This window comes from Echinops telfairi, unplaced genomic scaffold, assembly GCF_000313985.2.
Source record: "Echinops telfairi isolate 266 unplaced genomic scaffold, ASM31398v2 ScPeMD7_9;HRSCAF=40, whole genome shotgun sequence".
NCBI lineage: Eukaryota > Metazoa > Chordata > Mammalia > Afrosoricida > Tenrecidae > Echinops > Echinops telfairi.
In genome coordinates this window covers 34739949-34754389 of record NW_022103906.1, presented here as the reverse complement: position 1 = coordinate 34754389, position 14441 = coordinate 34739949, and the positions used below count along the sequence as shown (strand labels likewise).

The 14441-nt window shown below is 41.1% G+C and overlaps 1 protein-coding gene across 1 annotated transcript in view; it reads left to right on the top strand.

Moving 5' to 3' along the window:
* Window positions 1–14441, top strand: part of BAG4 (BAG cochaperone 4) — a 62863-nt gene that overhangs the window by 12144 nt on the left and 36278 nt on the right. The window contains exon 2 of the mRNA XM_004696207.3: window positions 13267–13374. Within this exon, the coding sequence (XP_004696264.1) occupies window positions 13267–13374 (108 nt within the window). The remainder of the gene's footprint in view (window positions 1–13266; window positions 13375–14441) is intronic.

Genomic DNA, 14441 nt, shown 5'->3' with positions numbered 1-14441 from the left:
AGTCGCATAAAACCCCATCCCCCAGGGGGATGAACAACAGAAAAGTGGGTGACGGGAAAATGTGCTCGGTGTAAGATATGAAAATAATTTATAATTTATCAAAGGGTCACAAGGTGGGAGGGAGGGAAAAAAGAATCTGAGATCAAGGGCTCAAATAGTAAATGTTTAGAAAATGATAATGGCAACATGTACAAATGTGCTTGATACAATTGATGCATTGAATAAAAGCCCTCAATAAAATGGTTTATTTAAAAGTAAAAAGGCAGGTGTAAATCCAAATGTATCACTTTACAAAAATGAATGAACTAAGCAATCTACTACAAAGGCAGAGATTTTCATATTGGAGATTTTATTTTATAAGGGACTTGTATTCAAAATACATAGAGAAGTCTTACAGCTCAATAATAAAATGAAAATTTTATTTCTATTTACTAATTGAGATAAAATTCAATTTACTAATTGAAAAATGAGTAAAGGTTGTGAATGGATATGTGTAGTCTGGGGTGACTAGAGAAACAAATCCAGACACACACACACACACACACACACACTGAGAGCTTTATATAAAGAGTAGCTGTATGTTAAGGAAACATCCCAGCCTAGCCCAGATTAAGTCCATAAATCTGATATTAGCCCGTATGTCCCATACCAGTCTATAAATTCCTCTTCAGACTCATGCAACACATGCAATGAAGCCAAATGCAGAAAAATCACAGGCCAGTGGGTGGAAAGTCTTGTGGATCCAGTGGCAGTGGAAGCATCTCAGCACTGGTGTGGGTCTCCATGAGTTTCCTCCAGCTCCAGGTCTCTGGCTGGGATCAGCATGGCTCCATGAGTCTTGTCAGCAGGAAGAGAGGAGATCCCAGAATCCTCAGGAGAAGGCCGTGCCCACACAGTGGCATGATTGCCTCTGCCCTGATTGACAGGCTAGATTCCATCCCTATAACCTATTTAATAAGTGGACATGAAATTATGTACCTATCACAAGATACTTTTCCAAAGAAGAATTACAAATGGCCAATAAGCCCCATCAAACATTACTCAACGTCATTAGGAAGATGCAAATAACAACCACAATGAGATAACACTTCACGACTAATATTGTTAGTGGCTACCATCAAGTCCACCCACATTCACTGTTACAGGGTTTTAAATTTCATTAGTCTTATAATAGTACAGGTTCTTGACTAAAACAACTAAGTACTCATCTGAAACTACAATACCCATACAATATTAAAAACAAAACCAAAAAACAATACCTATTAAAAAAACATGTTGCTGTGAACTGTGTGTGTTACCTGGGTTTTCTTGGCTGTGATCTTCATGGAAACAGATCTCTGACCGTTTCTTTACAGGAGTCCCTGCGTGGGTTCCAACCAACAACCTTTAGGTTAGTAGTTAAATGCAAGCTATTTATGCTAACAATACAAATAATGTTCAGAATTTGGGAAGAGGGGAAAGGTTTTTCTTTTGTTCTTAGACTTATTCCACTCAGGATGTTAATTTCCTGTCCTTTATCATTGTCCTTTGCTCTTGAACTTGAACTAGTTTCGTTTTGTGAAGCGGTTTTATTTATTTTTCCTTGTCTTGCTTTTTAAAAAAATAATTTTATTGGGGGCTTATATAACTTATCACAATCCATATACATCTATCCATTGTGTGTCAAGCACATTTGTACATTTGTTGCCCACATCATTCTCGAAACACTTGCTTTCTACTTGACTCCTTGGTATCAGCTCCTCATTTTTTCCTCTCCTTCCTCGCTCCCTCATGAACCCTTGATAATTTATAAATTACTATTATTTTGTCATATCTTTTTTTTTGTTTTGTTTTGTTTTTTCATTGCTGAGTCTACTTTATTTTTTTTCTCTTTTTTAACATTTTATTAGGGGCTCATACAACTGTTATCCCAATCCATACACACATCAATTGTGTAAAGCGCATTTGTACATCGTTTCTCAAAACATTTTCTCTCCATTTAAACCCCCGACATTAGGTCCTCATTTTTCCCCTCCCTCCCAGCTCCCCCCTCCCGCATGAGCCCTTGATGGTTTATAAATGGGTATTTTGTCATATCTTTCACTGTCCGATGTCCCCCTTCACCTACTTTTCTGTTGTCCGTCCCCCAGAGAGGAGGTTAAATATAGATCCTTGTAATCGGTTTTCCCTTTCTACCCTACCTTCCCTGTACCCTCCTCGTATCCACTCTCACCACTGGTCCTGAAGGGATCATCTATCATGGAGTCCCTGGGTTTCCAGTTCCCGTCTGTACCAGTGTACATGCTCTGGTCTAGCTGGATTTGTAAGGTAGAATTGGAATCATAATAGTGGCTTGGAGGAAGCATTTAAGAACTAGAGGAAAGTTGTATGTTTCATCGTTGCTACACTGCACCCTTACTAGCTCGTTTTCTCCCCACAACCCTTCTGTAAGGGGATGTCCAGTTGCCTGCAGATGGGCTTTGGGTCCCCACTCCGCACTCTCCCTTATTCACAATGACATTTTTTGTTCTTTGATGTCTGAATTGAAATATGTCCATCACTCTATTGATACATACACTGCCTTTTCTTGGGCTACTGCGCTAGCTTCCAAAAGAGCAGATGCTGTTAGCACTCATTTACTAGAAGCATTTGCCATCATAGGAGTACTGCATAGCATGAAACTGACAATGGCACAGCATATAAATCCCAACAACCCTTACGTGCTTTTCATATACAACGCCTTTCTGATATTCCCTACAACTCCACTGGACAGGCTATAATTGAGCGCTCACAGCAAACATTAAAAGACATGCTTTTAAAACAAAAGGGAATATGGGATACAGTTAGAAAAAAACTTATGAGAGCTCATTTACAATCAGTATTTTAAATTTGGATACTGACGCAGAGTGCTGCTACTAAACATTGGATGCAGAAATCTTTGGTGCCTGTACACCAGCTTAATCAGCCTGTTTTTTACAAGGATGTGTTGTCAGGCTTATGGAAGCCTGCGGTAGTGTGAAAATGGGGCAGAGAGTTTGCTCATATTTCCACAGGTGAGGAGCAGTGTTGCGTACCTGCAAAGAATATAAAGGTCAGACATGAGTCAGAAGCGAAAATTTGATGATCTAGCCTCCAAGATGGAAGAGATGCACCTGGGGAAGACCGCCACCTTTCGATTCCCTTTAGCGCGAATGTGCCAAGCTACATACCAACCTGGGGACAGATTAAGACATTAACTCAAGATGATGAGCAGCTAGTGAGACAGTCGGGGCAAGCGCTCAGTGCAGGCACCCTATTCCTGGCCATGATGGCATTGACAACCCAATAGGTAAGAGCTGAAGAGAATTACACATATTGGATGTATGTGCCCAGTCCTCCCCTTAACACAGTTATAGGTTGGTCTCATTTTTCTCTTAACATTTATGTTAATGATTCTACTTGGATGCCTGGACCCTATGAGCCCCAGGACCTTTCAAACCTGGAGAGGAAGGTCAAAGTGTAAATAATTATTTTGTTGGAGCTGAAGACTCTCCTGTGCTTATTGACCACGGTCCCCATTGTTTGAAAACCAGCTATCAGGCTTGGATGTCTACATTAACCAGTGGCAGCCAACATTCACATAACAGGATTTATCTTTTGAGTGTTCATGTTTTTTGGGGAGCAGAGGCCAGTTTGACCACACGGGTGCCAGATCTTCCTTCTTGTCATGTAACTAGGGTATCACATTTAAGTGAATACAGTAGGTGCATTGGACACAGTGCAAGGAGAGAAACCTCGGGTCTTAACTAATACTTTCCATGGAAGTGTCATTCTGGCTCTGCCCAAGAAAAGCATCATGGCAAAGACCTTCGGTGGCAGTACAACAGCGCCGCTCATGAGATCAGCACTGCTGCTAAGAATACCATTGTGCAGCACGGAGGGGGCTTTGCTCCACCACAGCCTCAGTGAATTCATCACCCTGCACAACCTCACCTTTGGAAGGTTGGTGCTTCACTTCACCCTTTGAAAGGATGGTTGGGGCATTTAAACTTTTCTGATAACATTTCTACATTATCTTTTACACTTAATGACACCCATTACATTCAGGCTTGTGTTTGTTTGCCTTATTTGTTTCTTAAAGGCCCCATTGTCTGGAATGAGTCTCTTGGGGAAGTAACCTGTGGTCAGTGTCAATAATATACTTGTCTAAATCATACTGTACCTTTTAACCAAAGGTGAGAAAGCATTTATATTTTAAAGAATTGAACAGGTGTGTGGATACTAACAGTGATGAACCAGCTGTGGCCGGATTCCCCTGCCATGATGTTCATACAGCAACTTGTGGAAGTCATGCGCAGGCTAACTGAGCGCATGATTGGATTCATCATTGGAGCTGTCTTGGGACTCAGCCATCACGGCAACCGCAGCAGTAGCAGGAACTGCCCTTGATTAAGTAGCTCAAACCACTGAGTTTGTCCAAAATTGGCACAAAGACTTGGAAGCCTTGTGGTCATCACAAAGGCAGATTCTGAAATTGCCACTCAGAATGCCAATTTACAACAAGCTGTAGTTATGATTGGAGATCAATTAACGAGCCTACACCAACAAATGTCTTTAAAACGTGATTGGAATTATATTACCTTTTGTGTTACCCCATTGACATATAATGAAAGTTTGTACCCTTGGGATAGGGTTTGACGGCATCTTGTAGGTCAGTATAATTTGACTTCTATATAGCCAGATAGCAAAAAAGACATTACCTTGACATATCAAAAACAGTTGCATAAATTGAGTATTTTGGATTTGGTACAAAGCATGGCGGATGGCATTCGGGATATGAAATAAAATTAAGGCCCTGGGATCAGTTATCAGGCATCAAAGAACAAAAAAATCATATCATTGTGTGCTCACCTCCCTGATGCGATCGCTAAAGACAGGTGGGTGCATAAGCAAGTGTGGCGAAGAAAGCTGATGGTGCCTGGTTATCAAAAGATGTAGCATCTGGAGTCTTAAGGCTTGAAGGTAAATAAGAGGCCATCTAGCTCAGAGGCAACAAAGCCCACATGGAAGAAGCACACCAGCCTGTGCGATCGCGGGGTGTCGGGGGGATTAGGTATCAGGCATCATCAGAACAAACAATCATATCATAGTGAATGAGGCGGGGAAGTATGGCGTGGAGACCCAAAGCCCATTTGTAGGCCACTGGACATCTTGCAGAGGGGTCTTGGGGAGGAGATGAGCCAGTCAGGGTGCGATGTAGCAACAATGAAACATACAACTTTCTCTGTTCTTAAATGCTTCCTCCTCCCCCACTGTCATGATCCCAATTCTGCCTTTCAAGTCTGGCTAGACCAGAGGATGTACAGTGGTACAGATAGGAACTGGAAACACAGGGAATCCAGGGCGGATGATCCCTTCAGGACCAGTGGTGTGAGTGGCGATGCTGGGAGGGTGAAGGGAGGGTGGGTTGAAAAGGGGGAACCGATTACAAGGATCTACATGTGACCCTCCTCCCTGGGGGACGGACAACCGAAAAGTGGGTGAAGGGAGACGTTGGACAGGGCAAGATAAGACAAAATAATAATTTATAGGTTGTTGGGTGTTCATGAGGAAGGGGAGAGCAGGGAGGGAGGGGAAAAAGTGAGGAACTGATGCCAGGGGCTTAGGTGGAGAGCAGATGTTTTGAGAGTGGTGAGGGCAATGAATGTACGGATGTGCTTTACACAATTGATGTATGTGTAGATTGTGATGGGAGCTGTATGAGCCCCTAATAAAACGATTAAAAAACTAAGGCCCTGGTTAGAAGTACTTGAGGGTTGTTAGGATGGATTTTAATTTTGTGTTTTCGTTTTTATCTAGTCACAGCAAAGCTCCACAGAAAGCAAACCATAACCGAACAACAACATGCCTTATCTTCTGTCATGCTTCATTCTCTTCAGCAGAAATAAAAAGGGGGAAATGTTGGCCCTGAAGGAGTTAACAAAGGCTGAGGGCAGTGGACTGTTTCCATGGACACCAGATATCTCTAGAAAATGAAGGAGGTTCTCGGCATCTGAGCTGCAAGTGGCTTGGATGCAGTTCTTGGAGCAGGACGTGACAGAGGACGCCGTGTTCCTTCCTAAGGACAAAAACCTTGAGTGTCCTGATAAGGCAGGGTTGTTTTGAGAACCTAGTGTTTAGTCTGCTCCTCCTTATTTGCTTTGAGAAAGTGCATACGTGCTTACTGACCCTTGCTGACATAGAGAATAAAAGACCGTGCAGGGCGGCCATCGGTGCGACACAGCCAGATGGTGTCAGCCCTTTGCTGGTGTTAAACCACATTTCCCGTGTCTGTGTCCGTGTCCTTGTTTCTGCTCTGCCCTGACATCGCATGCTACAGTCAGACTGAGGGATGGAAAGATGGTAGAAGCGCAATTCAAATGCCCGGAGATGCAGTGGTGCCAGGCACTGTGCTAGCATTGCTATATTCTTGCTTTTCAGGACTCTAAAGAGGTCTTCTGCAGCAGATTTACCTAACACAACTCATCTTTTGATCTCTTGACTGCTGCTTCCATGAGCAGTAATTGTGGATCCAAGAAAGTCAGAATCCTTGACAACTTCAATGTTTCTCTATCATGATATTACCTCTTGATCCACTTGTGAGAATTTGGTCTTTTTTACTGAGTTGCAATCTATACTGAAGGCTGCAATCATTGTTCTTCATTGCAAGTGCACCAAGTCCACTTTCCGCAGTCAAGGTGGTGTCATCTGCATATCTCAGGTTGTTAATAAGCTTTCCTCCAATCCTGATGTCATATAAGCCAGTTTCTCTGATGATTTTTTGCTCCACGTACAGATTGAATTAAGTATGTTGAGAGGATATAACCCTGTCACATATCTTTTCAGATTTTGTTTTTGTTTTGTTTTTAAATCATTTCATTGAGGGCTTGTACAACTCTTTATCACAATCCTTAACACATCCATTGTGTCAAGCACATTTGTACATTTGTTGCCATCATCATTCTCAAAACATTTGCTTTCTGCTTGAGCACTTGGCATCAGCTCCTCATTTCCCCCCCTCCGTCCTCATGCCCTCCTCCCTCATTAATTTATAAATTCTTATTTATAAATTATTTTTATTTTGTCATTATCTTACACTGTCTGACATCTCCCTTCACCCACTTTTCTGTTGTCCATCCCCCAGGGAGGAGGTTATATGTAGATCCTTGTAACCGGTTCCCCCTTTCCACTCCACCCTGGTGGTATCGCCACTCACACCACTGGTCCTGAATGGATCATCTGCCCTGGGTTCCCTGTGTCTCCAGTTCCTATCTGTACCAGTGTACATCCTCTGGTCTAGCCGGATTTGTAAGGTAGAATTGGGATCATGTTAGTTGGGGGAGGAAGCATTTAGGAACTAGAGGAGAATTGTATGTTTCATCATTGCTACCTTGCACTCTAACTGGCTCTGTTCCTCCCCGAGACCCTTCTGTGAGGGGGTATCCAGTTACCTACAGCTGGGCTTTGTGTCGTCTCTGCACTCACCCTCATTTACAATGGTATGATTTTTTGTTCTTTGATGCCTGATACCTGATCCTGTCAACACCTCGTGGTCACAAAGGCTGGTGTGTTTCTTCCATGTGGGCTTTGTTGCTTCTGAGCTAGTAGATGGCTGCTTGTTTACCTGCAAGCCTTTAAGACCCCAGACGCTATATCTTTTGATAGCTGGGCACCATCAGCTTTCTTCACTACATTTGCTTATGCACACATTTGTCATCAGTGATTGTGTTGGGAAGGTGAGCATCATGGAATGCCAGTTTAATAGAACAAAGCGTTCTTGCGTTGAGTAAGTACTTGAGTGGAGGCCCAATGTCCATCTGCTGCCTTAATACTAAACCTATAAGTTTATGTACGTAGGTCTATTTCCCCATCATTTTACATAAATATATTTACATATGTACATGCCTATATTTAGACCTCTATAAATGCCCTTTGCCTCCTTGTTCTTTCCTGGATTTCCTTTTACTTTCCTCTTGTCCCACTATCATACTCAGCTTTCATTTGGGCTTCAATAATTTCTCTTGATTACATTGCCCTTGATCAATCCCTACCAGGCCTCTCACATTCTCCTTGCCACTAATTTTGGATCACTTGTTGCTCCCTTTTCCCTGGGTTGGTCAACACCACCTCCTTACACCCACTTCCCCCTCTCCCATGACCCCCCCCAACCATCGGTCCCATTGTTCTCCAGACTGTTCATCCAGCCTATCTTATCTCGATAGATCTGCAGAGATAATAATATGCACCAATAAACAAGGCATAGCAAGACAAAGCGACAAAGAGAACATGATGACAACAAAAAGAAAACCAATGACCCAGAAAAGAATTAATTAAAAAAAAATTTTAAAAAGAAAAACCTGTGAATAGATCAATGTCTGATTTTTACCTCTAGGCATGTCCTCCAGTCAAGTCTGATGGTGTGCCATGCTCTGGCCCCAAAGTCCTTTGCACTCCCTCGGGAGCTCCCTGCTCTGCTCTCCCCTTGCTCTGCCGCATGTCTTTAGTGTTTTGCCTCAGTGTCTCAGGGTCAGACTGGGCCAGTCCCGACACTGAGTCCCCAGTGTTGTCCCCTGTAGGGCCATGGGTCAGTGAGGGATGTCCTGTCTCATAGTGGGATCAGCCATATGGTCCATTCTGTGTATTGACTGTTCAGAGTGGGGATATCGTCCTCCACGTCTGGTGGGCCAGGATGTGCTCCACTCTCTTCCTTCCCATTCATTTCCTCCCATGTGCTCTGATCAGACATGTCCCTCTCCCTGAGCTGCAGCTTCAGTTCAGTCTTCTAAAGTAAATTCTTCTGGGGGGAGGGACAGTTGTCCACGTAGCTGGGATTTGGGCCGAGCCCTCAGGCTCCTCCAGTGGCTCCTTGCTGCATTCACATCCCAGAACACTGAATTTAAGTCTGGTCCCTCTTTGCTTGTGGAGACACAAACAATACCTTCCCCTTGGCTGGGTCAGTGCCCTATTCCCCCATCACACATCTCCTTTTTTTTTTTACTCCCCCCACCCCTTCCATTTTAGTTGGCTACCATATGCACTCCTGGATTTGGTCTGGCCCCTGCTGTACTACCTGGACCTCATCCCTGGACTGTTTGTATACAGTAGCTTTTTCCCTGTATCCCATCTGCATTTTTCTTTTCTTTTTTATAAACTTAACTTAGCGGACTCATGTACTTGTCCTTTTGTGCTTGGCTTACTTCACTTGGCATAATTTCCAGTTCTTCCCATGTGGCAATGTGCTTCATGCGTTCATCACTGCTTTTTAGCGATGCATAGTACTCCATTGTATGTGTGTACCATAGTTTTTTAACCCATTCGTCTGTTGATGGAAATTTGGGTTGTTTCCAACTCCTTGCGATTGTGAACTGTGCCGCGATGAATCTTTTTTTTTTTTTTACTCATTTCTTTTTATATTCTTTTGATGCTTCCTGCATCATTCAGTATTGTGCCCATACACTCTTTCAGATTGTAACTCGAGGTTTTAGTATTTTGTTGAGTCTTTCAGTTTCAGATTTGCTGAGTGTGTTCTTCCCTTCTGCTTTTCTAGTTCTAGGTCCTTGCACATTTCTTTATAAATTTGGCTTTGTTTTCTAGAGCTGCCCTATGAAACTTTCTATTCAGCTCTGTGTCTTCATTATTCCATTTGCTTTAGCTACTCTATGATTAAGAGCAAGTTTCAGAGTCTCTTCTGACATCCGAAAGTGCATCAAGCCTTATATCATTAATGTTCAATATGTCAAATCTGCTTTGCAGATGTTCTTAAAATACAGGTGGGATAGACTTACGGTCGAATTTTGGCTCTTGTGGACTTGTTTTAATTTTCTTCAGCTCTATCCTGAACTTGGATACATATGGGCAATTGATGGCCTGTCCCACAATCAGCCCCTGGTCTGGTTTTAGCTGTTGATATTGAGCTTCTCTATCATGCCATCCCACCGATGAAGTATATTTGATTTCTGTGTATTCCATTTGGAGAAGTCCATGTGTATAGTCACCTTTTGAGTGGGTGCATGGACACTCTCTTTCTGGAATTTGGGGCATGGGAAGAATGGTGGGTGGATGTGCAAATGGTTTTGCTGCTGTCTCTTTTTTTAAATCATTTTATTCAGGGCTCATACAACTCATCACAATCCATACATACATCAATTGTGTAAAGCACATTTGTACATTCGTTGCCCTCATTGTTCTCAAAACATTTGCTCTCCAGCTGCTGTCACTTTTATGCTAAGTATAAGTGGTTGGTTGGTTTGTATGCAGTTACATACATGCCTGTTGCCCTTTGCCAGACTGGGTGGGTAAAGAAGGAGGAGTTGTGGGAAGAGAGAGGAAGCAGTTGCCATGAAACTAAGTGAGACATGCAAAAGACATGTGCATATGTGCTTCACTTGGTTGGGTTGGTGAGTAGGAGGGGTGGGACAAGTGGCTGCTGCTATGCTATTAAGGTCTGCCAACATTTGACTGGTGGACAGGGAGGGAGGAGTGGTAGTCAGGGCAGAAGAGGAAGCTAGGGCTCATACCTTGGTCCTTGGTGGCCAGTACTGCAGGGAAGGGAGGTTTTGCCATTATCAGGAGGGTGAGGGAGAGTAAAATAAGTCAGGGACTTATTTTGGTACATCTGTATGGTTATTCTGTGTCCCATTGGAATTCTGTGATGTTGTCTTCTGTATTCCTCACCCAGGATGCTACTGCCTTTGTCTCAAGTAGGAGGCCACTTGACAGAACTCTGTTATATTTTCTTGGGTATAGTTTTCAGTCAGTTTCATTGCCCAATCGGTGTTTAATCTAGTTTTTTATTTGATTTCATGCTCAGGGTATCTGGATTGTTTTTGTACCTGTTTCACTTAGTTTCTTGGTTCTCTGTTGTAGAGGGATGGTGTGGTAGCAGATGTACTCGTTTTATTGCTTTACTCAAGTCTCAAATTTTAGGTAGACAAAAACCAATTGATTAGCTTAGGTCACATGCATACCACTGAGCTAGGGAAGACAAAACAACACACACACACACACACACACACACACAAACCCCATTTGTGAACAATTCCAAATTCTTGTGATTCCTAGAATAGAAATGGCCCATAGGACTTCCAAGCCTATAAATCTTTTTCTCCATAGAGTACCTGGTGGGTTTGAACTGCTGACTTTTGGTTAACAACCAGATACTTTAACCATGATGCTACTAGGGCCCCATTCCAGGGTAAGGCAGTGAGGCGCTTGATGAGTATAATGTACCTGATTAAAACATTGGTAGTTAAGATCTAAAAGTTAGTAGTAATTTTTTTTCAATTTTGCCACTTCATAGTTTTCATATTTCAGAAATGAGGGGGTACTTTCTCCCTTTATTACTATATTTCATATGATATTACTGTAAAGTTTTGAAAACAGTATTATAAAATTGATAAGTGTGCTAAGATGATTACAATTGCCACTGAATTTCTTTGTAAGACCATATATGAAGTTCTGGGCGTGTATGTGGGGGGGGGGATTTGAAGATTCAGTTCAAACTTAAAGTGATACTTAAAACTACAAAGTTTAAAGAACAATAACTTATAAGCTAACAATGTATATGTTCAGCTGACAATAGGTGCTTTAAAAAGGTATGATTTGATCTTACCAGAGTTGGTAGGCTTATTGAGAATCATTGTAATGGCCTTTTAAGTTCGAAAAACAGTTACTTTTACATCTTGGCGTATAAGTTACTCTACATCAATTCTTACTTTTGTTACTTGTAGGTTGCCAACATAAAGCTCAGCCATGGCAGGGAGCAGAGGAATATGTGAAATCTAGAGTGTGGTAAAGCAAAGGAATACTTAAAATATATGTGTGTGAAGTAAACTTTAGTAGTAATATTTTCTGAAGTTTTTAGAGATAGGCGAATACTCTTTAACACTGGAAAAATACTATATTGTCTGCAGTAATGAAATTAATGCTGATGAGAAGGGTGATTGGAGGGAGGCAATCTAAGGACTCTGGTTTTATTAATCATGTGTGTTAAATATGTGGGTAACACATGTACTATAATCTTTTAAATTTTATTTTTGTTGAGAATTAGCAGAAGAACACACATCAGTTCAGCAATTTCTACATTTACAAATCATAACATTGATTACGTTCTTCAGTATGTACAACCATTCTCTTTCGCTGTTTTTGCTGCAGTCTTTACATGTACAGGTCAGTGACATTTCATATGTTCATCATGTTGTCCAACCAGAACTATTCCTGGAGTTTTCCATTACCCTGAACAGACGCTCAGTGTCCCCTAAAAGTTGTTTTCCTTTCCCCCTCATTCCCTCACCCGCATCCCTAATAAAACGCCAATAAACTTTGATCTCTACACACTCACTTGTAGATATTTTATGTAAAGGGTATAATACAATACTGTATATGTTCTTTGTTACTGACTTCACTGGGCTTAATGGTTTCAAAGAAGAGCCCTGGTGATGTTGTACATTATATGTTGGACTGCTAACTGCAAGGTCAAGTTTGGAATCACCAGCTTCTTTGAGGAAGAAATATGAGGCTTTCTACTTCTCTAAAGATTCACAGTGTCAGAAACATAAAGGATAGTTAAGAATTGAGTTGGTGGCAATGAGTTTGGTTTTGAATTAGAATATTTTCAAATTTTAATCATCATAGCAAAGTTCCTTATACTGGGAAACCTGTGAGAGCCAGGACTGCCTTGTTTTCTGAGCCTTGAGAGTTTTCTTCTGTTGGTAGAGTACAATCATTACTTTCCTATCACACATTTATTGGAAAATATTAGCGTTTTCCCTCTGGCAGGTTTTTACATTACACAAGTTTGGATTTTTACAGGTTTTACTGTTTATCATTTGCTGTGGTGGACTAATGTATTAAGAACAGGCTTTTACTAGACAATAATTGCTCATGGTATATCACTTATCATATAATGTGTCTATATCAATTTAATAATGAATGGTTGTTTAGTAGAAAAGCTGGTGGTGCAGTAGGCTGTGTTGAGCTGCTAACTGAATAGCAAGAGGTTCAAACATCCCTCTCTCTGGGAGTAAAATGAGGCAGTTTGCTTCCATAAAGATTACATTCTTGGAAACTCTGTACTGCTCTGCCCTATAGAGGCAGAATCAACTTGACTGAAGTGAGTTTGCGGTTTTGAGTTGGTTGTATAATGGGGTTCTATTGCTTTTTGATCATTGCTTTTTATTGCTTGCTATACTTGCTGCTTTTAACATGTCAGAATGATATATAAAAAAAACTCAACTTTTAAAAGTATGCCTACTTTTCTTTTTTCCCTAGGAAGAGTCACCTTATCCTAACTACAATTCTAACTATTGGAATTCTTCTGCCCGGGCTAGAGCTCCTTACCCAAGTACATATCCTGTAAGACCAGACATACAAGGCCAGGTATGGTCTAATGACAGAGACGCTCACTTTCTGAAGTTATTCTTGAAGAAGCTATTTATTTTCATAACCTGTGAAGATTTTATAGAAGTGATGTGTAGCTTGTTAATATTTTAATGGACTGTCAAATACATCTTAATGCTTTCATTGGGATGACAAGAACATATTACCTATAGAAAGATAGCTGAAGGCATAACGGACTGTTCTCAGGACCTGGGAACACAAGACATAAAACATACTTTTCTTAATTGTGAAATTTCTTATGACAAATACTAATTTTAAATATTTTAGACATTAAAAGAGAATACAGAAAATACAGCTTTTTATCCATGGCTGAACTTTGTGAAAGGAGTCCTAGTAACATATAGTGGGTTACCGTTGGGCTGCTTACAAGTTTTACAGTTTGAACCCACCAGCAGCTCTGCTGACGAAAGATGAGGCTTTCTGCTGCTGTAGAGAGTTACAGCCACGGAAATCCACAGAGACAGTTCTGTTTGGATCTATAGCATAGCTGTAAGTCACCAGAAGTGAGTTTGGGCTTTTTTTGTTTTGCTTTGGTGTAACTTTGGGAATTTCTGTTTGCCCCATCTGTTTCAGATACAATTGAAGTCCCATATGACACTGTCCTCCCATTTTAAAAGTTATATTATTCCTATTCTTGACCTTATACTTTTACTACATATATATTCATCTATAACTTTATATGAAGGAGTTTCAATAAGTTTATGGAAGAATTCCATGATTTTTTATTTCTCCTAGAATATGTTTTTTTGCTTTCACCCATATCTTACACAATCCAGTATATCCATTCACATGCAAATCTGTACAATCCCATGGAGTGGGGTTATACAGTCATCAAGGTAACAGTTCACCCCAGGGACCCATTACTCCTATTACTGTGTTTGATGGATTATCTATCTTGGCTATGTATTGAACGATCTTAAATATACAAATGAACATATGCAAAGCTAACATGATTTTTTAAAAATCATTTTATTAGGGGCTCATACAACTCTTATCACAATCCATACATACATCAATTGTGTAAAGCGCATTTGTATATTCATTGC